Source organism: Oryza sativa, chromosome 12 (genome assembly GCF_034140825.1).
Source record: "Oryza sativa Japonica Group chromosome 12, ASM3414082v1".
NCBI lineage: Eukaryota > Viridiplantae > Streptophyta > Magnoliopsida > Poales > Poaceae > Oryza > Oryza sativa.
In genome coordinates, this window is record NC_089046.1 from 22,932,183 (window position 1) to 22,959,388 (window position 27,206).

General features: G+C 45.8%; 1 protein-coding gene across 1 annotated transcript; it reads left to right on the top strand.

The window, feature by feature from the left end:
- The first annotated feature begins 3,663 nt into the window (after positions 1 to 3,663).
- LOC107276118 (uncharacterized) lies at positions 3,664 to 10,263 on the top strand. Its single transcript, XM_015763972.3, has 3 exons — positions 3,664 to 3,894; positions 7,518 to 9,084; positions 9,215 to 10,263. Exons 1-3 carry the CDS (start codon positions 3,683 to 3,685, stop codon positions 9,845 to 9,847), a joined length of 2,412 nt encoding a protein of 803 aa, XP_015619458.3. The 5' UTR covers positions 3,664 to 3,682; the 3' UTR covers positions 9,848 to 10,263.
- The last annotated feature ends 16,943 nt before the right edge of the window (positions 10,264 to 27,206 follow it).

Genomic DNA, 27,206 nt, shown 5'->3' on the forward strand with positions numbered 1-27,206 from the left:
ATCATACTGACTTGAATGTATGCACAAGGCTCCATTTGTGAACAAGCCTCGAAGCTTCCGCTTGAATCCGTCATATGTGCAGTAGGGGAAATTTAACCATTGTATAACACTTGAAGGTTTCATAGCACCCATCTGCATATAGCACAAACTGAACCTCACAACAGTAGCTACGTATATCATTTTTGTCTCTGCAATAACACAACTGAATCCATTATCTAAAAAAAAATAACACAAGCTGAATTCCTCAACCAAAATTGATTCCCTCCATGATAAAACTCAGATTTAATCACATCTTCTTGAGGCGGTGGCCAGCATGGCAATTCCTTTAGAAACTGCTCAACTCCATTCACGTACAGTAATAGTGTGCTCTCCAATCGGAACAAGTACCACACTTTGCATCGATTACACGCAAACGATGACCATGGTTCTGGCCATAGCTCACATATGCTACCCGTTAGCTTGTTCGAAGGAGGAGGTGGCCATGGATTCCTCTCAGCATACTCCATTAGTGGCTAACATAGAGTCATAAGTCTGATAGAATTGTCGCTAGCACAACTTGATTTGACAACAAGGATGACTGACGTATTCATAATGGTCAGAGGCAGAGTTGGAATGATGCTATGCCCATTCATAGCTGTAATGGTAGGGAACACGACCACAGGTTGGTTGGCGCTACCATTGACATCGAGGCCCAAAGTCGAACACTTGGCATGCGTCGCTATGGAACAATGAGGGTTGTCAATGTAGATGACACTGGTTTCATCCTCGCCAACCAACAACTCCATGGAGGCCATAGAAGTAGTGGCACATGAAACCCCCACAGCCACGGTGAGGTCTAGCATGATGTCAGGGCTAGAACAATTCGAGCACTTGGCGGGCGTGACCTTGGGTGAGTCGTTGGTGACGATGCAGGGGGCGTGGCCCTTGTCCTTGTTGTCTCCTAGCTCCCAGGCAGCCGTTGGAGCAAGCACCTCACCAATGTGACTTGAATTCGCCATCACCCAAGTGAAGTTGTTGTTGGGGCATTTTGTCAAACACTTGGTCGGTGTTGGAGGAGGTGGTGCCATGGGTGTTGGAGATGATGAAGCCTTGAGGATGGCGGTGGTTGTCCTGATGGCAGCAATCGTCACCTCGGTAGCCTTGCTCCTACAAGCCTCTATCTCCTCCAACTTCTGTAGTATTTGATTGAACTTCTCCTCTTGCATGCACTTGGCCTCCATCAACTCAAGCTTCCCAAGATTCTGATCTAAAGATTCGTCCATGGATATTCCCTCCTTGTTCATGGTGGATTTGATGGAAACGGGCTCTGATATCCTTTCATCGTCCTTAAACACCTTATGTTGGTTTGGTATTCTATCGAACAGGTTGTGTGCGCTAGATTCATGAGCACCTCACTTGCCCAAATCTTCCTCCACCTTGCACTGCTGCCTTCCCAACACCTGCATGACGAGAAATCCCACGAACCGAGCGGCTCTGATACTAGATTGTTAGGAACCCACTTCTTCCAATTCAATAGCAAGGATCCACCATACAAGCAACAATTGTTTTAGGGGGAAAAGAGAAGAAGAAACTATGGAATACAAGTTTTGGAAGCTTCTAGAACTAGCAGTGGAAGCTGGAGGTAGGAAGAGATCGGTAGAGAAGATAGATCGTCGAGGTTCTAGCCTAGAACCTTGACGCCGTTGCCGCCGTGGCTGAAGCCGCCGATGCCTGTTTGATCTGTTCAATGTTTGTTGTAGGAGCAGCAGCCATCCTTTTGTTCCCAGTCGCTTGGGCTAGCCTGGGCTTGCTCTGGAGAATGCATGGTCCATACTGCATGCGGCCCAATAGAGCTCCTAACAAGGTAGCGGGACGTCACGTCTCTTTTGAAGACGCCTTGGTCGGTCTTGAGGAAGCTTGCGAGCATCGTCTTCTCACACGCCGCCATTTGGTTTTCAAAGTCTCGCCACTCCTCCTTGGTCCAGTCCTCCTTGGTGAGCTTGTCGATCTCCTTCCCACTCGTCATGGTTGATGAAGATGTTTGTGGATGAATTTCGATCATATTAATTATAGCTGAAATATTTTGACCAAATAGATTAATATACGGTCTATAGTTTTCTTGGTATGCTACTGTATTTGGACCAATTTTATCAAACTTAGCCTTGTTGATTGATCGTAACAGGGTATTTGGTACTGTAGCAAATATACCAAAAATTAACCGATGTTAAATAAAATCGGCCGCTCTGTTCCTATTTCTTCTCAGTAACAGTGTGCAGCAATAAAAGGAAACAATGTTGCTGCTGCTTATCTTGGTGCTTTCTGCCGGTTAGACCGGTCACCTCACCGGTCAGACCGGGCCTACAACGTCGGTTAGACTGGTTCAGACCGGCGCGGCGGTAAGAGAATGATGTCGCCGATCTGATCCAATCAACTGAGCGATCAATTTATATGCGTAAGCAACAAATATAGTAGATTGTTTCTGGCCGTGGTATGGCCAAAATTCTTGACGTTCCCCAGCAGAGTCGCCAATTCATGTTGGCACCCTTTTCGGTCCCAACCATGACTCATTTAAAGATTTGTGGTGTTAATGGAGTCACCAACCACCTCGATCTAGAGAATTCTAAATCAAGATGGGCTTTGAAGATTAAACCGGCTAGTGGAGGCGATTTAGAGATCAAATTAGCCTCGGGGCCGATTTAGATTGATTTGAAGATAACCACCCGTCTCGTGGGCGAACGGAAGGTTATAAGACAAATCTACAAAGAGATAATCGCACTCTCGTAGTGAAGGCGGACGGTTTACGGCGCAAACCGACAAAGATGGACAAAACTAAGGTAAAGTAGAAAAAATGGCTAAAAGTAGAAGTAAAAAAACGATTCGATTATGTATGGATTGAGATTTGGGGGGGAGGGAGGTCGAACCGACCTTGGCTATTATAAAGGAGTTGGTCTTGTCTTCTACATGTTCTTCTCCACGTTTAATTTGGGGTGGAAACCAATGGAAACTCGAAAAATACCTTTCCAAGTAAGGAAACCCGAGACCCGATGAAAATCGGTTTGGACTCCCATAGGCGGTGGTCGGACCGGCCCCGTGAAGGAAACTCGGCGCCTTTCAAATTTTGGCAATGTTCATAATTCGAATCTAGGTGTCAAATTTAGTTGTAAACAGTTTTAACTGGAAGGCTTCATGATGTTTTCTAGAGTTTACTCTTGCGAGTTTAGCGGATCGTTGTCAGCTCCTGTTACATATGTAACGCTCCTCGACCAGTCCACCATGTGTTACATATGTGCATCAATTACGTCTGGTTCCCGGCATTCAAGAAACAATAATAATCCCAGCATTAGTAATCTAGCTAGAGTGTGGGTACACAAACAGTGAGAAGCATAATATTGTATTGTAACTTGTGAGGCCACTAGCTTTAATTTATTTGTAGGTCTTTTATATTGATCTACTAATACATAAATATAATAAAGACCTAGCTAATTGCTTGGTCCAAAACTGAACAGGCTGGATGAACAATATATACTTTACAATGACCTCGATCGCTTCGTGCAGGTAAAGTCAAGATCTGAACATTTTTCATTAATCGGCTATTGGTCTACGTATTGATAGTTAATCATCCCATATGCTCGAGGAGCTTGTATATATATTGGCTTGCTGCTTTGCAAACGATGATCCCAACTTTCTTGAGGAAGAACTGACAATGGCTAATGAACCTGATCAGTCCGAGTGGAAGGAAGTTGACGGTATCAACAGTTATGCTCTGTTTATGGGGTACCTGTCAATGGCCGTCAAGGGGATGGGCTTCCTAGTAGGTTTATGGACCACCGTCGTCCTCCTTGGTGGCTTCGTCTCCATGCTTGAGAAGAAGGATTTTTGGAGTCTCACCATTATCACCCTTGTCCAGACAGCTGGGTTAGACTTCTTAATTCTACTATACATTTGTTGTATTTCCTATTCGTCACTTTTTTCTTTTCTTTTCTGACCATTTATTGCTCCCAATGATAATTTTTCTTTCTCTGAAAAGGGGCTAACAAAACACACTTTCGGAACAAAGATTTTCATAAGATCATTCTTCAGGAATTTCTAGTACTGTTCATGTTCATTTGGAAGGAAAGATAGAGTGCAAAGGAATTTGCTAGCAATATTGTAGCATTTGCGAGGTGCCTGACTACACGGGGCCATAATTTCTAATCCACTAAGTTCTAGAGTAAAGCAAAGCCCATCTTGCCCCAATAGGAAGATTTCATTTCAACCCAATACTAAAAGGATGATGCTTTTCAATAGAACTACTGGGTGACCCGCGCAATTGCGTGGCTAGCACCCATACAAAATTATCTACTTTTTACATATGATTTTTTCTTAAATTTTGTTAAATAGTTCACGTGTTTCTAATTTTTTTTATTTTTTAAAAGTCACACCAGTCGCTACCCCTTACTCCTTTATCACTCCTTTATTTGCATGCGATCTATGACTGCTTATATTCATTCTTCTTGGAACGTTTAAAAATTAGACATTGTAGTTTTTAGAGTTCATTGTCTAGTTGGGTTTTGTTTTATAATTTTTAGAAGTCTCGTCAAATGCCACCACTTTACTCCTTTATGACCAGCCCACCGACTTATCTCTTTATTGCGATTGATATTTTAAAAGACAAACATAATTATCATTTAGGTCATTTTTTACTTTCTAGAAGTCCTATCAAACTGTCAGCGGCTTTGCCACCGTACTCCTCTATGGACCACCCGCTGCCTCCCCTCTTTTTTATCATGAGATTTTAAAAATAAAATATGATTATCGTTAGGGTATATTTTTTACTTTCTATAAGTCCCGCCATCGTGACCGTGATGCTTAATGGTCTACCCATCGTCCCTCCACTTAATCATCAGTGACATTCTATTTGGGTTTTGTTTATATCTTTTAGTGTCCTATCAACCACCACCACTCTACTCATTTATTCGAACTCTCTATTTTTAGAATTTATTTTATTTTTTATTTTAATTAATCTCATCGTGTGTTCTATGATATCTTCTTTATTTGTTATTACGAATCTTAGTTATTTTTACTTTTCTAATTTATAAATTTATTTTATTTTAATCTCATATTGTGTTCTATATTCCTTTTTATCACGTCAAAAAAAAATATTCCTTTTTTTATTTCCAATTTTAGTTTTTCTTAAATTGCATTCCTATTTGAACTCTCCTTTTTATTCTTTAATTTTGGAATTTATTTTATTTTATTTTTTATTTCGAATTTTAATTAATCTCGTAGTGGATTCTTATTTGTACTATTCTTCTAATATTGTTTATTCTTATTTCCAAATTTCAGTTACGTCAAAATTGTATTCCTACCTAGACTCTTATTATTTTTTAATTTCGTATTTTATTTTATTTTATACTCTGAATTTATTTAATCTCGTGCTGTGTTATAGCTAAACTATTAATTTAATATTCCTTATTTTGTATTCCGAATTTTAATTATTTCTAAATTGTATTTCTAGTTGAACTCTTCCTGTTCTTTTCCTAATTTCAGAATTTATTTTATTTTTTTATTTCGAATTTCGATTAATTTTGTATTGGGTTCTTATATGAACTCTTTTGCAATATTGCTTATTTTTATTCCGAATTTCAGTGATTTCTCAATTGTATTTCTATATAGACTATCCTTTTTCTTTTTTTTTCAATTAATTCAGGAATTTCTAGCCTACACAGCGAACATGATGCCTTCTTATTTTAATAATATAATATAATAGATAGATAGATTTGAGGTCAATTGATTGCTTGAGTACGACATTTACTCTTTTAGCATTAATATTTGATGTTTATTATGTACCGTAATAAATAATATGTATTCAATTTGTATAATTCACTGAACTATACTTTGGCTAAAGTTTTCAATTTTAAGGTCGTCTTTTGTACTCCCTTGCAGGGTATGCAATTTTGAAATGTTTTTTTGTTGTCGTGGGGGGTCGGAAAAAACCCAAAAATTTGGATATTATTCGTATGAATATTTTGAATTCAAATATGAAATTTTGTTACAAAAAACAAAATGCAATCAAAATTTCAAAGTTCTGGAAATTTCTGGGATAAAATAATTAGTCCACGCAAATCTTAATTTCTTATCGGATAATGCATGATTTCCAGAAAAAAAAATGAGCTTATTGCAGCTGAATTATTTAGCAGTTACATCACGCTAAATTGATAAATTGCACACATCTCATATCCATTTAGGACTGGCACTCTCCGTTCTTCTTCCAACAGTTGTTGCTGCTGATCCCCTTCCTCCCACCCCGCTACCATCATTGTTGCCCAAATCAGTTACAATAGCTGTGCAGGCGGCTGACGATCCAGGACCACCATGACCCCATGCGTCTCCCCCTGCCAACATATGCAGGATCTTCTTCTTCCATGACCCCAAATCAGTGTGCGCACTACTATAAGAACAGAAGAAGTGCTGAGGGACAAATCCCATAGAGGCGGAGAGACATATCAAGATAGTGAAAAAGGAAGGATGGAGGATGAAGGAGCAAATCATGACTGCTGCTGCCTCAAGAACCTGACGCTGAGTCACCGACTCCAGGAGCAGCTGAGCTGTTGTCGCCGCCAGTTATAAATGGCTAAATGGGCCATTCGGTACGGTCCAGCCTGGGCACGACCAAGGCACGGCTCGAGAGTAGGACCAACTAGCCATATCGTGCCGTGCGCATCTATGGGCTGCACCTTCAATGCAGGCACAACCCAATAACACTTGGGCCGTGCCGTGCCATGTCGGCCAGAAGGCACGACCAGTCCACTGTACTCGTCCTTGGAATATGTCTATTTACCTCCCTCATCTCTTTGGGCCTGCTTATTATTGGGTCTTGCCGGGCCGGGCCAACTCATTGTGCCGAGAAAGAGGACCAGGCATCGTCAATGGTTGGGCTGGGCTAAATCTCCATGCTGTGGCCCGGTCCATCGGGCAACGGGTCTTTTAGCCAACTATACTGCTAGCAGGAGGAGCGCCGCCTCCTAGGGAGTCCAAGCCATAGAAAGGGTTTTTGGCACCGTCGCCGCCAACTCCAGGAGTAGTTGACCCATCGTCGCCGCTAGTAAGGGTAGCATCACCATTGCTTGGAAAGTTCAGGTCGCAAGGAGTGTTTTGGGCGCCACAGACGGAATTGAGGTAGTGGGATTAGTGTTTGGTTCTTTTTTGGGGGGCTTAACTTATCGGAAAAAATCCATCAAATCCTATATAGACAGTCCCTTAACTTATAGCTATTTTTTTATCCTGAAAATTTTGACCGTATCTACTTGTTCCGAAATTGCAAACACTCCTCTATCTTAAAATATAGCTATCTTCAGCTATGAATCTAGACTGAATATAACTATTGCTTCAACTATGAATCTACATATCTAATCTAGCCATATTTTAGGACGGATCGAGCATTTTCCTATGGGTTTCAAGTTCCTAAAAAGTAGAAACATTTCCAGTACACTCCGACCCATTTCGTCGTATCTCCCTTGTCCAGGTCTAACGGCGCCTCTATCTAACTAAATTTACAGGGTGTTCGATGTTTTCCTGAACGAAAAGCTGCGGTACGCTTGGAAATCGTTCGATGGCCTCTTGGTTACTGTAGCCATGGTGTTCAGGAAAGAGGACGACGACGACGACTCGGACCAGTACTGGCGTGCACTGGTGGGGATTCTTGTGTTGCTCCTCCAGGCGCTGGTGATCGCCATCATACTGCTCCCACTGGCGTTGCTCTACCTGTTCGGCCTTCTCGTCAGCACCGGCCTCTCCATGTGGCGCCTCATAGAGCGGGACTACGGCGGCGAGGACGGCGGCGCTAACCTGACCCCGGCGCTCAATGTGCTCTACTCACTGGCGCTCTTCCAGGGCGTGCTCTTCTGCTACCAGTCAGCCTCCTACTTCGCCGGGAAACGGCTGGCCCGAGTAGTCGCCGACGACTACGGGTTCGACAAGGAAGACGAAGAGGGGCGCGAGTCGGTGAGGGATTACATGCGCAAGACCAAGATCGGTTGCGAGAAGGATCCATCATTCGTCAAGGAGAGGAACCTGGTGACGTTTGCCGTGGAGCTGATGAAGTCCGAGTCGTCGTCCGCCGACTACGTCTCCGGTGCGAGGATCCTGGACAAGATCCTCGCGCAGGAGGAGCTGCAGGGGCAGCACGCGCTGATCAGGAAGCTGGTCGGCTCCGCGTCGGCTAGCCAGGTCTTGGAGAGGCTTCTGCAGTCGCTTCGCTCCACAAGCCCGCTCGACCGGGACGTCCGGGTGCTCGCCGCCAGGATCGTGGCGCAACTCGCCGGCGAGATCAGCCTCGCCAGCTTCCCGCAAGGGCTCCGGTGCATCTCGTCGCTGCTCGACACCACCACCACCACCACCACCACCAAGCAGCAAGACGGCGACAGTGCCCCGTCGGGTCACTACAAGGAGCTCATGGTGCTGGGCCGAGACATCCTCCACAAGCTCGCCGCCGCCGACGAGCACAACTGCAGCGCCATCGGCAGCAACCAGGGCCTCGTCTCCAAGGCCATGGTGCCCGTCACCGCCGACCTCCTCCACAACATCGGCCACGACGCGTGGTCCGACATCGTAGCCGCGTCGCTGCAGCTCCTGTTCCGCCTTGTCGCCCTCCCTGGGAAGGCCGGCGACAAGCTGCGTTCCAACAAGCGCGCCATCAACACCGTCGAGAAGATCCTCGGGTGCGACGAATGCAACGAGAAGCTACACGTCCTGGCCATCAAGATCCTCACGCAGCTTCCCATGGAAGCACCTTCGACTTCGACAGCCGATAGCAAGGAGAAAATCACCAAGCTGCTGGTCGACATCTTCTTCACTAAAGAAAACAAGGACGCCTCCACGAGACAATTGGCAGGTGAAGCACTGGCAATGCTTTCCGTCGACCAAAGCGAAAGCAACGCCGCCATCATCTTCAAGGCGAGTGACACCGTTGTCGATGATCTCAAGACAACGCTCCTCGACGTTCGCACCAAGAGCGGATACAGAATAAGTGCGGCGGAAATCCTCAAGCATCTATACATTTGTTACACAAAGGAGGATGACAATCTCAAGAAACTGACGGAAGCCATGAAAGATGTGCTGCCAAAGGTACGGTGTGTGATAAAATTTCAAACAAATGAAGGCATTTCATTTGTTTCATACTTATTTAACTAACCACGCGCACCTTGGGTCTTTATCATCACCTACTAATTAATAAGCATAATTTCTACCACTGCAGATGCTCAAAGAAATACTTCCCTCTCCTCCATTGAAGCAAGGAGAAAAGCATACAGAAAAAGGAACAGACGCAACCAAGTTTGTGACACAAGATCCTGAAATAGGCGAAGGTGCCGTTGCTACGAAAGATAGTGGCAACGTCAATGAGCAAAAGGACGACAACAAGAAAATCGTGGACAGGAAACTACATGCAGCTTTACTGTCACTTAGTGCGGCAATATTTGAAAAATTGATCAGTAATGATACAGATTTGGCTCAACTTGCTAATGCAATTGCAACAGGAGATTCTGCATCTAGCTTTGCCGGGAAGCTCAAGAAGTTGGTAGAAGAAAACAGTGAACCAACAGCCAATTGCCTGAGAATACTGAAGATTGCCAGTAGGATGATCATATCACTGATAAATCTCGAAGGAAACTACCCCAAAGCAGAGCTGGAGAGCTTGATGGAATCTCTGTCCAAGGCTTCCAAAGAGATGTTTGAACTGGAAGCGTTCATGATGTTCTCTAGCAGCGACCAGAGCGCAATGAATCCAGTAAGCATTCTCGGTTCTCAAGTGAAACAAGCACAGGTCCTTCTGGAGAATAAGAAGGAACAAAATGTGGCAACCACAGCAACTAGCACTGTGAGTCTGTGAATAGAAACCAGTTGATTCAGTAGATTATCAACTAATCTGCTGATCTTCAGAATGCAGACCGTTGGCGATCCCTGAAAATTATCTTAGCGGTATTCTTGTAGGATAAATTACTTATTCCGTGTTTCTGTAGCATGTGTGCTGAAATCTAGCTATCTTGTTCCATCTACTTATCAAATGTCATGACTCCTGTACGGGTGTGGTGTCTGATAAGTTGGGACTACCTGTACATTTGTCGACAAATTTTCTCCTAAAAATTTGACAGAATGTAGTACAACCGTATTGTAATTACACTGTAACTTGTATGTAATTACACTATAACTTGCATGTAACTACAGTGTAACTTGTATGTAAGTTTCATGTAATTTTGAATCGTTAGATCTATTACAAGATTTGTTCCGGTGAGGAAGAAAAAAAAATCACAGCACACACATGTGAAAGGATTTATTCCCACGACCTCCATTTTACCGAAATAACATGTTACGGAGAGATTTTTGAAAGTTACATACAAGTTACATGCGAGTTACAGTATAATTACATACAAGTTACAGTGTAATTACACTACGATTATACTGTAATTACATCTGTCAAATTTTTGGAGGAAAATTTGTCGACAAATATATAGCAAATTCGGTTTGGGTTTATGGGGTCAGCTGGGCCATTACTTTGGGCCTTGTTAAATGTTTAGTTGGGCCATGTCTTTGGGCTGTGAGAGTATGTGTTTGATGTGTCGTGCTAGACTAGCGGTGGTATCCGTGTGCGTGTGTGTGGTATAAGAGGAGAACCCATGGTTGGGAGTTTATGCGATAAGAGAAAACTGAATCCTCCTGCCAACTTTGTCTTCTTCTTCCTCTGTTCTTCTTCTCTCCCACGAAAGGGTCACTTTGGGGAAATGGAAGAGAGCTGAATATGAGCTCTTCTTACCACCCTCTTAACAGATGGACAAACTGAGAGGCTGAATCAATGTGTAGAGGCTTTCCTTAAATATGCAGTACATGCTTTCCCAACAAAGTGGTCACAATGGTTACCCAGGCACAACATTGGTATAACACGGCTTTCCATACTGCTTTGGGCAAATCTCCCTATGAAGTGTTGTTTGCAAGGAAGCCAACACATTTTGGTGAAGTGGACCTTGGACCTAGGATAGAGTATTGCACTAGATGTGCAGTCTTGGTTGCAAGACAGAACTTTGTACAATGAAATGCTGCATCACCAGTTGCTTCGTGCACAGCAAAGAATGACTCATCAAGCAAATAAACACAGAACTAACATGAAATTTGAAGTGGGAGACATGGTTTATTTGAAATTGCAACCCTATGTGCAGATGTCTGTGGCTCGACGCACTTGTCATAAGCTAAGTTTCAGGTATTTTTGGGCCTTATAAGGTGATAGACAGGATTGGAGCAATGGCTTATAAATTCGAATTACCCCCGAATAGCCAGATTCATGCAATGGTCCATGTATCACTTCTGAAAAGGCGGTCAAAGCAGGTATAGTGGTGAGTCCTAAACTTCCTAACCCCTGTATTGATGCAACAACAGAAGTGCTTCCTGAAGAGGTGCTCCAACGACGGTTGATCAAGAGAGGCAAGTCGCTGATCCATCAAGGGCTGGTACACTAGAGAGGAATGTCAGCGTAGTTGGCGACCTGGAAAGATCTGCGACAACTTCAAAAGCGTTTTCCAGATGCACTGGCTTGAAGACAAGCCGATTCTTAAGTGGGGGAGAATTGTCATGACTCCTGTATCGGTTTGGTGTATGAAGTACTTGACTTATATGTGAGTTTATGGGTTCAGCTGGGCCATGACATTGGGCCTTGTTAAATGTTTAGTCGGGCCATGTCTTTGGGCCGTGAGAGTGTGTGTTTGATGTGCCATGCTGGACTGGCAGTGGCATCAGTGTGCGTGTGCATGGTATAAGAGAAGCTGTGGTTGTTGGGAGTTTATGCGATAAGAGAAAACCGAATCCTCTTGCCAACTCCGTTTTCTTCTTCCTGTGTTCTTTTCTCCCACGAAAGCTATCAAATCCCTCTACCCTTGTCGAGATGCCACGGTAGTTCCTCGAGTCGTATCGTCAAACTTCAATTCCAAGTAAAAACTCACTACATAACTATGTTGAGAACATGAGATTTTGCGATGGTTTCTATATTTCCTCACAGACTTGCAAGTAACCAATCGGAAATAAACTTTGTCCTATTACGCAACTCTCATGCTACACAAAGCAGTACAAGAGGGTCCAGTAATTCTACAAAAAGTGGAAACACAAATTTTAGGGGTGAGACTCTCTTTACTATTCAATCCTCCAATCAATTGTACAATGAGTAGCCCCCTCCTCTCTTTATATAGTGCAATCTAATATATGAAAGGTTCGGTGATGGGGCCAATAAGTGTATTTAGGCTAGGCCTTCATGGGCCAAGCCCAAAAGTTTCTCAACACTCCCCCTTGAGCACTCACCGCGTAATGTCCATGCCTCGTCAAAACTCCATAAAAACCCAGTGGGAAAAATTGGAGAAAGAGTACATGGCATACGTATCTATGTCGCACAGATTGCCTCATTAAAAACCTTGATAAGAAACTGCAGGAAAATTTATCCAAGGAAAAAAAAAGAGTACAATCTACCCAAATTCTTTTATCGATTTTCTTAATCGATTTTTGGGTACTAAATTCTTTAGTTTCAAGCTTTTGTTAATAGACTGGCAAAATTCTCCCCTTGAATTTTGCATCTCTTTTAAGTGTGAACCGTCAAAACTCATTGCTTGTATCCTTTTCAAAAGATAGTTCGAGTGATGCTCCAATGGTCAAATCTTGCATGATTTTCCATGACTTATATAGTTCGTATAGTCTATTAGTGTTGTGCGACGCACATATCATTATCTTCTTGATAATGGATTTGGGGTTTGGATAAAGTTCGAACCATGTTACTTGCTAGAAATGGTGAACTATATGCATGGAACCTATGTATTTTCACATTCTGATATACTATGGTTCACTTCTTCATGTGTTGTATGTTTACGAGCCTAAGCAACATAGGTTTCTATCTATTTTATCTCAAACTCGTTCGGAAAGAGTGAGCTTTCTTTCTTTATGTGATGATATTCGGATCATCAACTTGGTTTCGGATTTTTAATGCTTGTATGCGGGTGCCCAATCCAAAATTTCTCTAGCCATTCATTGTCAACTATAGGTCAGCTTTGCGGTTTGATCTTTTAGTTGATTTTCAACTCCAGGTTAACTGCCAATGATTTGCTGTATGAAGAGAATATTGCCCATAGCAGGTCTCATTACCAATTCTTATTGGTTGTATGTGACACTTATGTGAGTATCCATGGATATATGGGGATATGCAATTCTCTTATGCTTCTATTCTTTGATATGGGCATGACTCTTTCATTTTACCGACGTTGGTGTGCACTCCAACTGCTGGTTTTCTTCCTTGATAGGAAGATGTGGTATGCTTGTTCTGGGGTTCCATACCATTTGCCAGCTTTGAACTCGCTCCCTTCAAATTCTGGGGTTATTTTTAGTGACTATGAGCTTGAGAGTTCCTTTTTGTTCCGTTTTCACCAGACGTCTCCTGTTACTCTAGGGATTTAAGGAGCCGGAGTTCTTGTCCCATTATTCTTCTCTAGGCCTCTGGACAATATGAGGTATACCTTTGCATTCCTCGGTATTTCACCCTCCTCCGGTGCATTATATTCAGGTAATGCAACTTAGTCATGCTCTGCAAATCACAAAACTGATAGGCAGTTATCCAATTACAAAGTGTGCTTTTCATACTTTGCATTTGCTAGTGCTTGATTAAATGTGCATCCATCCTTTCTTTGACCATTTTTCCTGACATTTATCATTTAAGGGTTATTTCTGTCCCCCTAAATGACTGGAAATAATCCTTCTTATTGTCAAGGAATTTAAGCTACGTTCATACCTCTGTTAAAAACTTTCAATTTTTTTCGGAGGGAGACCTTATGGTTGTGGGATATGCACATGTGTCGAGTCAACACTAGTATTCTTTTAAGTGGACAACACATTTTGAATAGTCTGGATATTGATAATTCATTGCCTTTGGAGCTAAGAGTCCATTGAAGTGGCGGGAATTTCAATAATGGTGCAGTGGACATTTTTAGTCCTATTCTTGTGGACGTCCGGTACTTAGTGCTTTTCTTAATGTGCTGATGCCAACATGCGTGATCTTGCAGGATCGATTTGGCAAGAGCGTAGTGTCAATTAGACACAATTACAGCTTTTTCATAAGCGCAGTATGCATTGGATGATCCATTAAAGGACTAAATATGCATGCGAATTCATGTGGTATGCACGAATTTGTTCCGATATACCTTTTAAGGTACGTCGGAATTCATGTGGTGGTTGGCGTTTGACACGCATTCGATGTTCAATGGCATGCGCGACCAGAGTGACCACGAGATATGCAGCCGGTGCAACTATGGTGCATGGTAGGAGTTGCATGGCGCGTGCTAACGCGGCATGATTCGTCCAGTCCCCCAGTACAGCGGGGTTGCTAGTAGCTGCCTTAGTGGGCGTCATGATGCTGTATGATGCATGCCAGTGCCTGGCGCAAGTCTGGCGCGAGGCGCTAAGGCAGTGCGTGCGACAAATATCTCATTGTTGCGATACGACAGATGATGTGAGATTGTTTGTGCTATGTTCATTTGCAAGATACTAAATTCTAAGAAAAACTGACTATGAAATAGTCTACTTTAGCCTACATTTCTTAGTGAGGACATTGATCTCGCGTGCTTAGGTGATGAGTATGCTTCTCTCATCTTCTAATTCCTACAAGGGACCTTTGGTGCGAGAGTTTGCCATTCCCAAGATATTTGAGGTGTAATCACTTTTCTACGGGAAAAACAATAACCTTTACAATCATTACGTGCGGTTGTGAAGGTAGTTCACGTCTTTGCATAGACTGAACTTGTCACATGTCTCTCAAGATTACACTTTGTGGTGCTTTTGTTCCACAATGCTCCTCTTCACCTTGGGCTATGCATATTGTCTATGTGAATAAAGTAAAACATCACTACTTCAAGGCAAGAAGTAAAACTTTATCATATAGCAAAATGCAACATAATATTGGAAATAAAGTCTAGCCATGCATGGCGAATCACAAAATAAATGTTATGCTCTCATAGAGGTTAAATATCCATTATTCAAAGAAGTTCATAATGCAACCAAGATAAGATAATTGTATAAGGACTAAGACGGAGTCTGGCGAAGCCTCCATCTTTGCAAACTCTTCTCCTATATGACATTATTGTATCAAGGACTAAGACGGAGTCTGGGGAAGCCTCCATCTTTGCAAACTCTTCTCCTATATGACATTTTCTTTGCTCGCTACGACTATGGCAGGAGCGGGGATGTCAAGTGGAGTGGTGATGGAAAGGGTTGCCATGGCATCTACTACTGGGGTGTTGTTGATTGGAACCAAATGTGCCTTTGTGGATGCCTTGGCCTTCGATTTGCCCTTGCTTTCATGTGCTTTTTGGGCTACCTGGGCATCTGGAGTTCCTTCATGCATATTCTTAGGTGCTTTCTTCCCACCTTGCTTGCCCCTCTTCTTTTAGATGGGCTTGTGATTCTTGTAACTGCTAGTATCGACCTTAAGGTCAATACTTTTGTTGGATGGATGGGAAATGAAGTTCTTGCAAAGAACCTTGTCATGGGACTCAAACATCTGCGTGATGTTGATTATCTCATCATACTTCTTGCATGTCATCCGCCTGTGGTTACGAGTGCTATGCATAGCGCTGAGGTGGAAGGTGGAGAGCGTTTTCTCAATCTTCTCCTTGTCCGTGACTACTTTGCCACTCAGGGAGAGGTTGATACATATCTGATGCAAGGCGGAGTTGTATTCGGTAACGCTTTTATATAGTTGGCAAACCTCAAGTGTGCCCACTCTTGCTCTGCTTGGGGCAAGGTGGTGTTTTTCCGCTTCTCGAACCACTCCTTTAGTGTGGTCCAAAGAGTGAGCAGACCCTTCGTTGCCATGTGTTCATTCTTGAGTGTGGCACAAAGGTGGTGTCGCAGGAAGTACATCGCCTGATCGTTCTCATCAGGTGTCGGCATAGGTTCTTGTACTGTGCCCATCCCAAATGTCTTGAGGAGCTTTTTGGCCCCAAGGACAATCTGGACATTGGATGCCCAGGTCAGGTAGTTCTGGTCATACGGGGCCAGTTCAGCGAACTCCTTGTTCGTGATTACTAACATTCTGTTACAAAGACGACAAAGCATTCAAGTGTTACTTGCTATTATCATGGTTGCAAATATGAATACAAATATTTCATGATTTTTCCAATATTTCTTATGCAAAGGAAATGCTAATTATACAAAGAAACGCAGGTAATTCAAAGTAAATGCAATTTTCAATAAAGAAATACTAGAGTTCATACAAATTCATACAAATATTCATAAAAGGGGGGCAAAAGTTGCATGTATTCATATAAATACTGAAAATGAAAATTCAAAATACCAATTAACATTAATTAATGCCTCGTGAAATTCAAATTAAAAATTTATATGACATAAACAAAATGCTTAAATAAGAAATGCAGGCGAAATATGCAAGTACAGGGGGCCCTTTACTAAGTTTCCATGCGGTGGAGGGATGAAAATGGAAATTTCTGAAATTCCAGAGTCTACGCGCAAGGAATTTCCATGCCGAGAGATATGCGCATAATTTTCAGACAATTCAGGGGCCCTTTTGCAAAATCGCCAATCTCTTTCCATCTTTCTTCTCTTTCTATTCTTCTTCCCGTGAATGGTGCGCCCGGTCGGCAGCCATGCGTGGCAGCGGTGTCCATGCGGGGCACGGGCGGTGCGCGAGCACGGCTCGGCCGGCGGCATGCGGTGGACATGCGGGGCGAGGCGCGGACGCCGGCGAGACGCGGCGGCACGCTGCGGCCGTGCGGGCAGCGCAGCTGCGGTGTGGCGGCCAGGCGTGCGTGTGCGGTGATGGCGCGGCAGGGGACGGCTCGGCGCTGCGCGGCGGCTATGCGGGCGCGGCACGCATGAGCGGCGTGCGATGACGCCGTGCGGGGGCGCGGCCGGCGAGCGGTGCGACGGCGCCGTGCGGGGGCACAATCGGCCCGCGGCAGCGTGCAGCGGCACCGTACGGGGCGCGACCGACCGTGGCTCGCGGCGGCTTGCGGCGCGGTGGCGGTCTGTCACGACCAGAAAATCACTAGTAATTTCCGAACTAATTTGTGAATAAAATCATTGTCCAGAAATCAGCCGAGGTATACAAACTGACAATTTAATATACAAATTCATCATAAGAACTAAAGCAATAAATACTTACATAAGAGGTACCTAGTCCTCACCACGAAGAAAACTGTAGCAGAAAAATAAAATCTAGCGAAGTTTCAGCTCCACTCCCACAGACAGCTCAACTGGGGTATAAGTCAAATGTTTTCTCCTTTGTAACTTGTCTTCAACTGAGGTTTGATTGATTATTCCAAGGTGAGTACATGGAATACTCCGCAAGCCACACAACATGTACACAAGTGCACAAGGATACCAAAGAATGGCATAATATAGGGCTCATTTGCAGAAGGAGCATTTAGCAAACATTTGAGAATTGTAAAGCAATAAAGTAATTAATCATCGATATTAATCAACACTGAACAGCATACCCATGCTGCACAGGCCCAACCAAACCTGAACAACCATACCCGGCTGTACAGATCTATCTCCAAACTAGGAATGTACCATTCCAAACCAAGAGCTAATCAAATTATTACCAGTTATAGCATCATTTATTATGGTGAGAAGTGTGATACTAATCACGAAATACATTGTTAGACCCACCCATAACCGCGGGCACGGCTATTCGAATAGTTTTACTATGGCCAAAGATGTACCACTGTACCCACAAGACATAGCCCCACGACATGTCACCATGCGCCTTAATACCACCACGGTACCTCGGAAAGGAGCTGTGACAGTACCCCTCGCATAACACAATCCCCCACAGTGCACCGTTCCTGGATCATAATCACCCCCTTATAAAACAAGGCATGGACTCCCCAGCGACCCCCGTGGGCTTATCTCCGCCACTTCTCAGTCTGGTGCCCCGCAATGAACCATGCTATACAAAAGGTAAAGCCGTTACCCATGCTGGCTTGTGGTTGGCACGGTTAATGTTTCACAACCGAAACTCGTGAACCGGTCCTTAATTGTCATGAGCACGACCATCAAAACCACGTGCTCACAACCCACCATTATCAAGTTTTAGTTAGCGAATTAATTAATTAACCAATCACAATTAACCATCGTGAGCTATCATTAAATATCCATCATTAAGTAATAGTGAAACATTAGTTATCCCAATTGTGTGCTAATGTTTCTAAGCATGGCTAACCAATTATATCTAATACATCTAGTTGAACCGATATATAAATCCGACTAGTCAAATTATAACCCGAGGTAATCAAGAAATAGGGTAATCATTGCAAATTGGCCATAACAAAGGAATAGGTTCACACCACCCGGTGACATTCGAAAATAAATGCACGATTTAATTAAATAGAGAATTTAAATATAGGATCAACATGCTCAAATGAATTGTGTTTGGGATCTGTGTGACTTTCCTTGCAATAATCGGTCTTCAATTAGTTTTCTGGAATACTTCCGACACACTCGCGAACCTCCGAAAAGACGGAAAGGACAAGCTAACACGCAAAACGAGAAAAAAGACTAATAAAAACCAAATGAAAAGTACATATCTATAACTAATATAAATATTCGGATTTTTCCTTTCGTCACCACATCCGTACGGTGATTTTTCGTCCCTCCCCTCCCTCAAAAATCCCAGTCGGAATTCCATCATCACACAAATAGAATCCCACATTGAGCACACCTTCTCTCCAAATCTCAAATCATCACAATCCAAATCCAAATCAAACACAAAATCCCAGTCCAAATCTAAATCGGAATCATTAGAAAACATCATATTAACACGAGATGACGAGGAGAGGGAGGGGCGAGCCGGACCGGAGGCTGCAGCGCACTGCTCCTCGCCACCTCGCCGTCGGCCACGGACCCACCCGCCGACGCCGCCAACACCGCCATCGCCGCCGGATCAGGGGCAAGAGGGAGGCGAGAGGGGAGGAGGGAGCTGCCGCCGGCCCGCGACCGCCACCACCACATCCGGTTCCACCCGCGGCTACCGCCGCCGTCGACACCACCGGCGGATCTACCGAGAGAGTGGTGCAGCGGCCACCACCCGACGAGGAGAGAAGGAGCCGGCGGTGGGGGGAGGGAGCGGCGTCACCATCGCCGCGTCGCCGCAGCCGCCTGCCGCGAGGGAGTGTGCCGCCGCTGCCGCTCGTGGGAGGGCAGGGCGCCGCTGCCGCCATCGTCGCCGCTCGCGGGAGGAAGGGCGCCGCCGCTGTCCGCTTGTGGGGGAGAAGGGTGCCGTCGCCGCTGCTCGGTAGGTAAAGCCACCGCCGGTGGGGAGGGGGGCAAGAGGTGTCGGCGGTGGGGGAGGGGCGTTGAGAGGCGTCGCCGGTTGGGGAGGGGCGCGGAGAGGTGCGCCGGTGGGGGTGTGGCGCGGCCGGCGGCGGGGAGAAAGGCGACCTGCGTGGAGGGGAGGAAGGGGAAGAATGAAATTAGGGTTAGGGTTTATTTGGGTTGAGGGTTTTGATAGATTAGGAGCCGATATGAGCCGTCCATCAAAACGAACGGCTTTGATCACTCCCGCGTCGGGCCGGTCTCCATCATCGGGCCGCATCAATGCTGGGCCGCGCACGCCTCATTGGCCGCACGTAGGTCGGCCGGCCCAACAAGAACTTAAATTAGATTTCCAATTAAATAATTGTTAAATGATGTTTGTATTATTAAAGTTAGCAATTAAGCTCTGAAAATTCCAATAAAATTTCAAAGAGCAAAACTAATCATGAAGAATTTAATAAAATTAAATTTAACCATGTCATTTTATTTCTCACAATTGCTTTACTTGTAAATTTATTTAATTATATACATACCTACTTAAAAATATCAAATATTCAGAGAATTTGTATTTTAATTAATTGCATATTTTTCTGATCTGTACACTTCCCATTGCTACGCACGGGCACTTTTGCTAAACCAAACAACACTTTTGGTTGATATACACACTCCATAATCACCCAGTGCAATGCACGGACACTTTTGCTAGTAAAGTAAACAAACATGTAGATCATAATTTTAGATAAATTATGAGACTTGAACGGCCTCATTCCGACTTCGTACGAATTAGTTATGAATTTTACAAGATTTAATATAATTGAAGCCTATTTAAAAAGGATTAAATGAATTTAACACAAATAATGGATAATTTTAATATATAGATCTTCATTTTATACAACTTTTGCAACTTGAACCACATTAAACCGAGTTACAATGAATTAGTTACGAATTTTTGAAGTTTAAATCGAGTTAAAGCATTTATAAAGATTTTAATTGAATTATGACACAATAAAGAATTACTTTTGAAAAGGAAAAGAGATTTACTGCGTCATCAAGGACGGTCCATGCTAAACCGGGTTCACAGAAGCGGTCCACGAAACCGACGGCCGAGATCTAATTGACCTAAACTTGACCAAATCGGACGGCCGAGATCGTTCCGGTCTACCACGGTCTACAAATGACATTACGATGACGTCATCACCGGCGTCGGCTCGGCACCTCATGCTAGCCGGCGAACGACGGCGCGGTGGCGCAAACGGAGGGCATCAACGTGTAGAGCGTGACGTGGCCAACTCACCGATGGCTCGAACGACGACGGACGGTGACGATCGACAATGGCGGCGAGGTCGAGACGGCGGTGGTCTTCGGGTCGACGGTGGTGGCGGCACTCTAGCTGTCTGCGGCGGAAACGAAGGGCGGGATGGGGACGGCGGCAACCTTGCGAACCCGACGAAGGCAACCTCGAGCGATGGTGGAGACTATAGCGGCGGCACGGCACGACCGTACTCCCTTCGACGACGGCGGCGCACGAGCTAGCGCGGCTAGGGTGCTACGGGTCTCGTCGGCGGACGGGACTTGAGGGGATGGGTAGAGGACAACTAGGGGGGTGCTTTTTATAGCGGCGGAGGGCGCCAGCTAAGCCCATGGAGGCACCGGTGGATTAGGAAAGCTCTAGGGTTTTGGAAAGAGAAGCAAACCAAATCGGCATCGAATCCGACGATTTCCAAATGAATTAGCTCGGGATTCCAAAAGAGAAAAAGAAAAGGAGATCGAGTCAAGTGATTTCAAGAGAAAAAGAATTAGCTCGGGATTTCCGTATGCGTTGGAGGAATCCGTTACAAATTATGGAAAATATTCCTATGAGTCGAGTGATTTCTAAAGTCTTACTTGGAGGGGATAGAGTTTCTATTATATCTTATGGGATCCGATGTCATGCTGCATCGGTTAGGTTCGATCTACTAGATTGTTGTTGATAATATATATGTCTTGTTAAGCCGATAGGTTCATGCTAATGTTTTATCGGGGTGCTAGCCGATAAGTTATATGGACGTTGCATTGGCTTGTAAGGATTGCATATACATATAAGTTGGACTTAGCCGATCGCAACAAAGGTTTCACTGTTTATCTAAAATTGTGGATTTTATGACATCGGACCTCCAGCCGATGTATGCTTTAACCTTCGGATCAGTGCTTATTCTATCATATCATTGCCTTTATATCGATCAGTGCCTTTATATCATTATTTACATCGAGTGTTAGACTCTACATTGGACATATAGCCGATAACTCAAAACCCTATCGCTATACCAACTCCTAAAAAGTCGAGTAACTGCGGTATAAAAGGATTTTAAGGTATTGGGCACTTGATCACGCGCACTTTGGCCTAAGCGAAAAGTGCCTAAGTCCCTAAAAGAACGTGACAGGCCACACCTGAAAATATGGGCTGCAGACATATTAGGCCTAGGCCAAAAAATATGCCTTCGACACCCTTTAAAGGATGACGCATGTAACATGCTCCCGAGTAATAAATCTTCCGGGTAATATAGACCAAGTGTAGCTCATATGAATAGCTTCTGATCTGAATGATTATCCCTTATGGGATACTCCAAAATAAATATAATAATTGAATCCCGACTGGCGCAAGTATTCGGTTGTAACCCTTATGGGGAATAATAAATAGTCCAGTCTTTAAACATAGAAAATAGACCCATGATCATGAATTCATATTGCATGTATCCAGAGCAAGTCCAAATTGAAGGTATGATACTTGTGTTTGAACTAGTAAGCCCCTGAGCACGTAGTCACAATTGTTCATTGATGGTAGCTGACGCAACTGGCATAGAGACAAGACGACCAATACAGAGATAATATTGCCCAGCAGAGGTGGCAAAAATATTGGTGGTAGTGAAGATAGTGATACCAATCAAAAGTGATGAAGTTGCACAGCCGTGGAGGCGAAGAAACCAGTCGGCAGCAGTCAGCCAGCAATGAATATGAAGGCGCTCAGCAATAAAGTTGTGTAGCTATGGCAGCGAAATAATCAGTCGGTGACAGACGAGGCAAATCAAAGGCGATGACGAAATCCACCAATCATGAAGATGAAGAAAATACTTGACGACGACAAACGCAACCGACATGATGAAGATGACGATGTCGGTGATCCAGCCAACAGCAGTGTAGCAACCAATGATAATGACAAAGACGCTCATCAGCATTTGCATAGTAGGTCAACCGTGAAGGTGAAATAATAAGTCGGCAAAAACATAATCATCCATTAGCAACAGCAGAGATGTCAGGGTCGATGAAGCAGAGGTGCTGGTGATGATGTCAGTGACAATAATCCATCAAATTAATGTTATAACTGTTGTAGATGCTTCACTTGGAGGAGAGTTGATGTTGTTGCCCAACTCGTCTAAACCGAAATATTTGAAGTTGTTGAAGTAGAATGTCTGCTCCGAAGCAAAGATGAAGATAATGACTTCTGGAGTTGACTCGTGGGTTGATGAATTGATTTCTTCAGCTTGACATAAAATTTGTCAAATTTTGAGCCTTGTATTTGTGTAGCCCCCGACTCTTTGATTAGTTGGGAAACAACTGAACATAGAGTCGAGAACTGTAGCATCTTGTCGTCGAATAGTTATTGCTTGATTGAAGATATGTGTTGAAGATGTCCAAGTAGAAATCATGAATGTTGGAGAGCCACTTGTTGTAGTAAAATAACACGGCATCGCATGCCGAGATGTCGAGATTCACAACAACGTCATGGTTGGTGATGTAACAAAACTTGTGAAGTAGCAGCAATAGAGTTTGCTGGTACCGAAGATAATAAAGATGAAGTCGCTCCACCATGTTGACAAAGTTGTGTTGCCGTGATGAAGTGAACACGAGTCGGCGGCAACAGAAGCAAACTGGTAGCGAAGACGCGCAGTTGTGAAGATAAAAGCACTAGTTGGCGGCGGCATAACCAGTCGGCAACGGAAGACGATGATGTCCATCAGTAGTGGTAGCTGTATAAACCAGACGTAGAGGTGAGGGCACTAGTCAGCAGCAGACGAGACGACCAGCGATGAAGATGGTAAGGCCAATCAACACTGGCAGAATCATGCAGCCATGGAAGTGAAGAAACCAGTCGGCAGCCATGACAAACGTAGGCAGCTTGTGTTGAAGATACTAATGCCTATTAGTAGTGACAGCGATGTAGCCAGCCGTGAAGAAGATAGCATCAGTTGGCGTTATAACAGGCCAGCCGTGCAGGCGGTGACACCAGTCAGCGGCGGATGCGGCGGCCGGTCGGTGAAGACGTAGACGCCCAACAACGGCAGCATAATAGGCCAGCCGTGCAGGCGGAAACACCAGTCGGCGGCGGTCGAGGCGGCCGGTCGGTGAAGACGTAGACGCCCAACAACGGCGGCATAAAGGCCAGCCGTGCAGGCGGAAGCACCAGTCGGCGGCAGACGAGGCGGCCGGTCGGTGAAGACGTAGACGCCCAACAACAGCGGCATAAAGGCCAGCCGTGCAGGCGGAAACACCAGTCGGCAGCGGCGAAGGCAAGCCGGTCGGTGAAGACGTAGACGCCCAACAACGGCGGCATAAAGGCCAGCCGTGCAGGCGGAAACACCAGTCGGCAGCGGTGAAGGCAAGCCGGTCGGTGAAGACGTAGACGCCCAACAATGGCGGCATAAAGGCCAGCCGTGCAGGCGGAAACACCAGTCGGCAGCGGCGAAGGCAAGCCGGTCGGTGAAGATGTAGACGCCCAACAACGGCGGCATAAACGCCAGCCGTGCAGGCGGAAACACCAGTCGGCGGCGGCGAAGGCAAGCCGGTCGGTGAAGACGTAGACGCCCAACAACGGCGGCATAAAGGCCAGCCGTGCAGGCGGAAACACCAGTCGGCGGTGACGGAGGCAGGCTCCCATGAACGGTGGTGTGACCAACCAACCGTATCGGCGAGGACACCAGTCGGCGGCGACGGAGGCAGGCCGGCGGTGAAGTCGTGGACGCCCGACAACGGCGGCATAATAGGCCGGCCGTGCAGGCGGAAACACCAGTAGGCAGCGGCGGAGTCAAGCCGGTCGGTGAAGACGTGGACGCCCATGAACGGTGGTGTGACCAACCAACCGCTTAGGCGTGGACAGCAGTCGGCGGTGGTGAAGTCCGGCCGATCAATGAAGACGTGGACGCCCATGAACGGTGGTGTGACCAACCAACCGTATAGGCGAGGGCACCAGTCGGCGGTGACGGAGGCAGGTTCAGGGTGAAGTCGTAGACGTCCAACAACGGTGGCATAATAGGCCAGCTGTGTAGGCAGAGACACCAGTCGGCGGTGACGGAGGCAGGCTCCCATGAACGGTGGTGTGACCAACCAACCGTATAGGCGAGGGCACCAGTCGGCGGTGACGGAGGCAGGCTCAGGGTGAAGTCGTAGACGTCCAACAACGGTGGCATAATAGGCCAGCTGTGTAGGCAGAGACACCAGTCGGCGGCGGTGAAGGTAAGCCGGTGATGATGATGGCCACCAATATTGACAGGGTAGTCCAGCCCGTTTTGTATCCTAGATTAAAGGTTGTCTGTCGTGTTCCAGTCCGAGTTGAAGAGAAACTTGACAAAGTCGTCGGCGACATATATGGCCCAGACTCTCGTAGCAAAAATCATATGCATGTGCAGATCTTCTGTTGGTATGTGTTTATGCATACAGGTACATAGTTGTTCCAGGCACGTACAAACGCATGCGATGACCAGTAATTGCTGGATAAGTTTGAGCATTGATATAGCTCGCGTGTGCCCGCAGCCATACGTCTTCATTAAAAAATACTCGAGCTGACCAAGTGAAAATTGCTGCTTGTATGTACTGCTCCGTGTTTTTGATTTTCCATGTTGAGTCAGCCGAGTCCGAGATTGATCCAATCAGCTGTCTTATGCAACTAGCCAGCCGTGGTATCGGTGACGATGACGGTTTGAAGCTTCCAACTTGATGACACAGATCTTTGATCGCCGTTCTCTCGACTGGTTAAAACCCAAGTCGGAGAAAGAGAGATTGTTGAAGTCGTCGGCAGCGAGGAAGTGAAAACTCACGAATCGAAGACGAAGCCGACGAATCATGAAATTGATTCCATCACACTTGTTGACAGGAAACTCGGCGAACCCCTACCGCCGCTGTTGGGCGTCTACGACTTCACCGCCGGCTTGCCTCCGTCGCCGCCGAGTGGTGCCTCCGCCTACACGGCTGGCCTATTATGCCGCCGCTGTTGGGCGTCTACGACTTCACCGCCGGCCTGCCTCCGTCGCCGCCGACTGGTGCCTCCGCCTACACGGCTGGCCTATTATGCCGCCGCTGTTGGGCGTCTACGACTTCACCGCCGGCCTGCCTCCGTCGCCGCCGACTGGTGCCTCCGCCTACACGGCTGGCCTATTATGCCGCCGCTGTTGGGCGTCTACGACTTCACCGCCGGCCTGCCTCCGTTGCCGCCGACTGGTGCCTCCGCCTACACGGCTGGCCTATTATGCCGCCGCTGTTGGGCGTCTACGACTTCACCGCCGGCCTGCCTCCGTTGCCGCCGACTGGTGCCTCCGCCTACACGGCTGGCCTTTTATGCCGCCGCTGTTGGGCGTCTACGACTTCACCGCCGGCCTCCGTCGCCGCCGACTGGTGCCTCCGCCTACACGGCTGGCCTATTATGCCGCCGCTGTTGGGCGTCTACGACTTCACCGCCGGCCTGCCTCCGTTGCCGCCGACTGGTGCCTCCGCCTACACGGCTGGCCTATTATGCCGCCGCTGTTGGGCGTCTACGACTTCACCGCCGGCCTGCCTCCGTCGCCGCCGAGTGGTGCCTCCGCCTACACGGCTGGCCTATTATGCCGCCGCTGTTGGGCGTCTACGACTTCACCGCCGGCCTGCCTCCGTTGCCGCCGAGTGGTGCCTCCGCCTACACGGCTGGCCTATTATGCCGCCGCTGTTGGGCGTCTACGACTTCATCGCCGGCCTGCCTCCGTCGCCGCCGACTGGTGTCCTCGCCTATACGGTTGGTTGGTCACACCACCGTTCATGGGCGTCCACGTCTTCGCCGACCGGCTGGCCTCTGCCGCCACTGACTGGTGTTTTTGCCTATACGGTTGGCGGACTCCGCCGCTGTTAATGGGCTTCATCATCTACACCACTGGCTTGGTTCCACTGGCGCCGACTGGTGTTTTTTGTCACCATTGATGGACTGCTTTATTCCCACATCGGCTACTTCTGCTGTCATCGAGGGAATACGACAAAGCTAAGTCATCATTTATTTTATTCTTTATATGATATTTTGTCTTTTCCTTTGCCTCACTACATCAACTGGTTCGCCGTTGACTAGTGAGTCGGGGGCTATAGATGTTATATCGTATTTTTTAAACAATTTTCATAATATTTATCTTGATTGCTTGCGACACAATCTGAGTACAAAAGTACCTATCGAGTTATGGAGTTCTATCTTCCTATGCTTTCCGTTTGGTTTGCCAATGGATGGTTGCCTTTGGGCCGATTCCTAGCACCCGGGGGCTCGTTGGATGGACCGAGTAACGCAAGGTGCTAAGTATTATTCGGAATAAATCAAAAGCATAGAGATAAGATAATTTATTTTCTGCTCTTAATAATTGCAAAAGTACCCGAGTAGTAAATTCTGATTCGTGAAACTTTGTTCCATTAATGGCGAACTCATGTCACTCATATGCATGTCTGGGAAGTGCCTAGGCCGACTCCCGGTGCTTGGGGGCTATGACTAGTCGGACAGAGCGTTTAAACGTAATGAATCATCTGCTCGGGGAAATCAAAATTGACAAGAGGAGAAATACATATTTATAAATATTTTAAAATACTTGATTTTTTCTCGAGTATTATATTTATATCAGATACTACTCATCCTATATGTTTGT

Bases quoted from the DNA above. Each gene is read 5' to 3' on its own strand.
- LOC107276118 (XM_015763972.3), top strand. From the start codon at position 3,683: ATGGCTAATGAACCTGATCAGTCCGAGTGGAAGGAAGTTGACGGTATC. The intron at 3,895-7,517 runs GTTAGACTTCTT...CTAAATTTACAG, and splicing joins ACCCTTGTCCAGACAGCTGG to GGTGTTCGATGTTTTCCTGA. The intron at 9,085-9,214 runs GTACGGTGTGTG...CTACCACTGCAG, and splicing joins TGAAAGATGTGCTGCCAAAG to ATGCTCAAAGAAATACTTCC.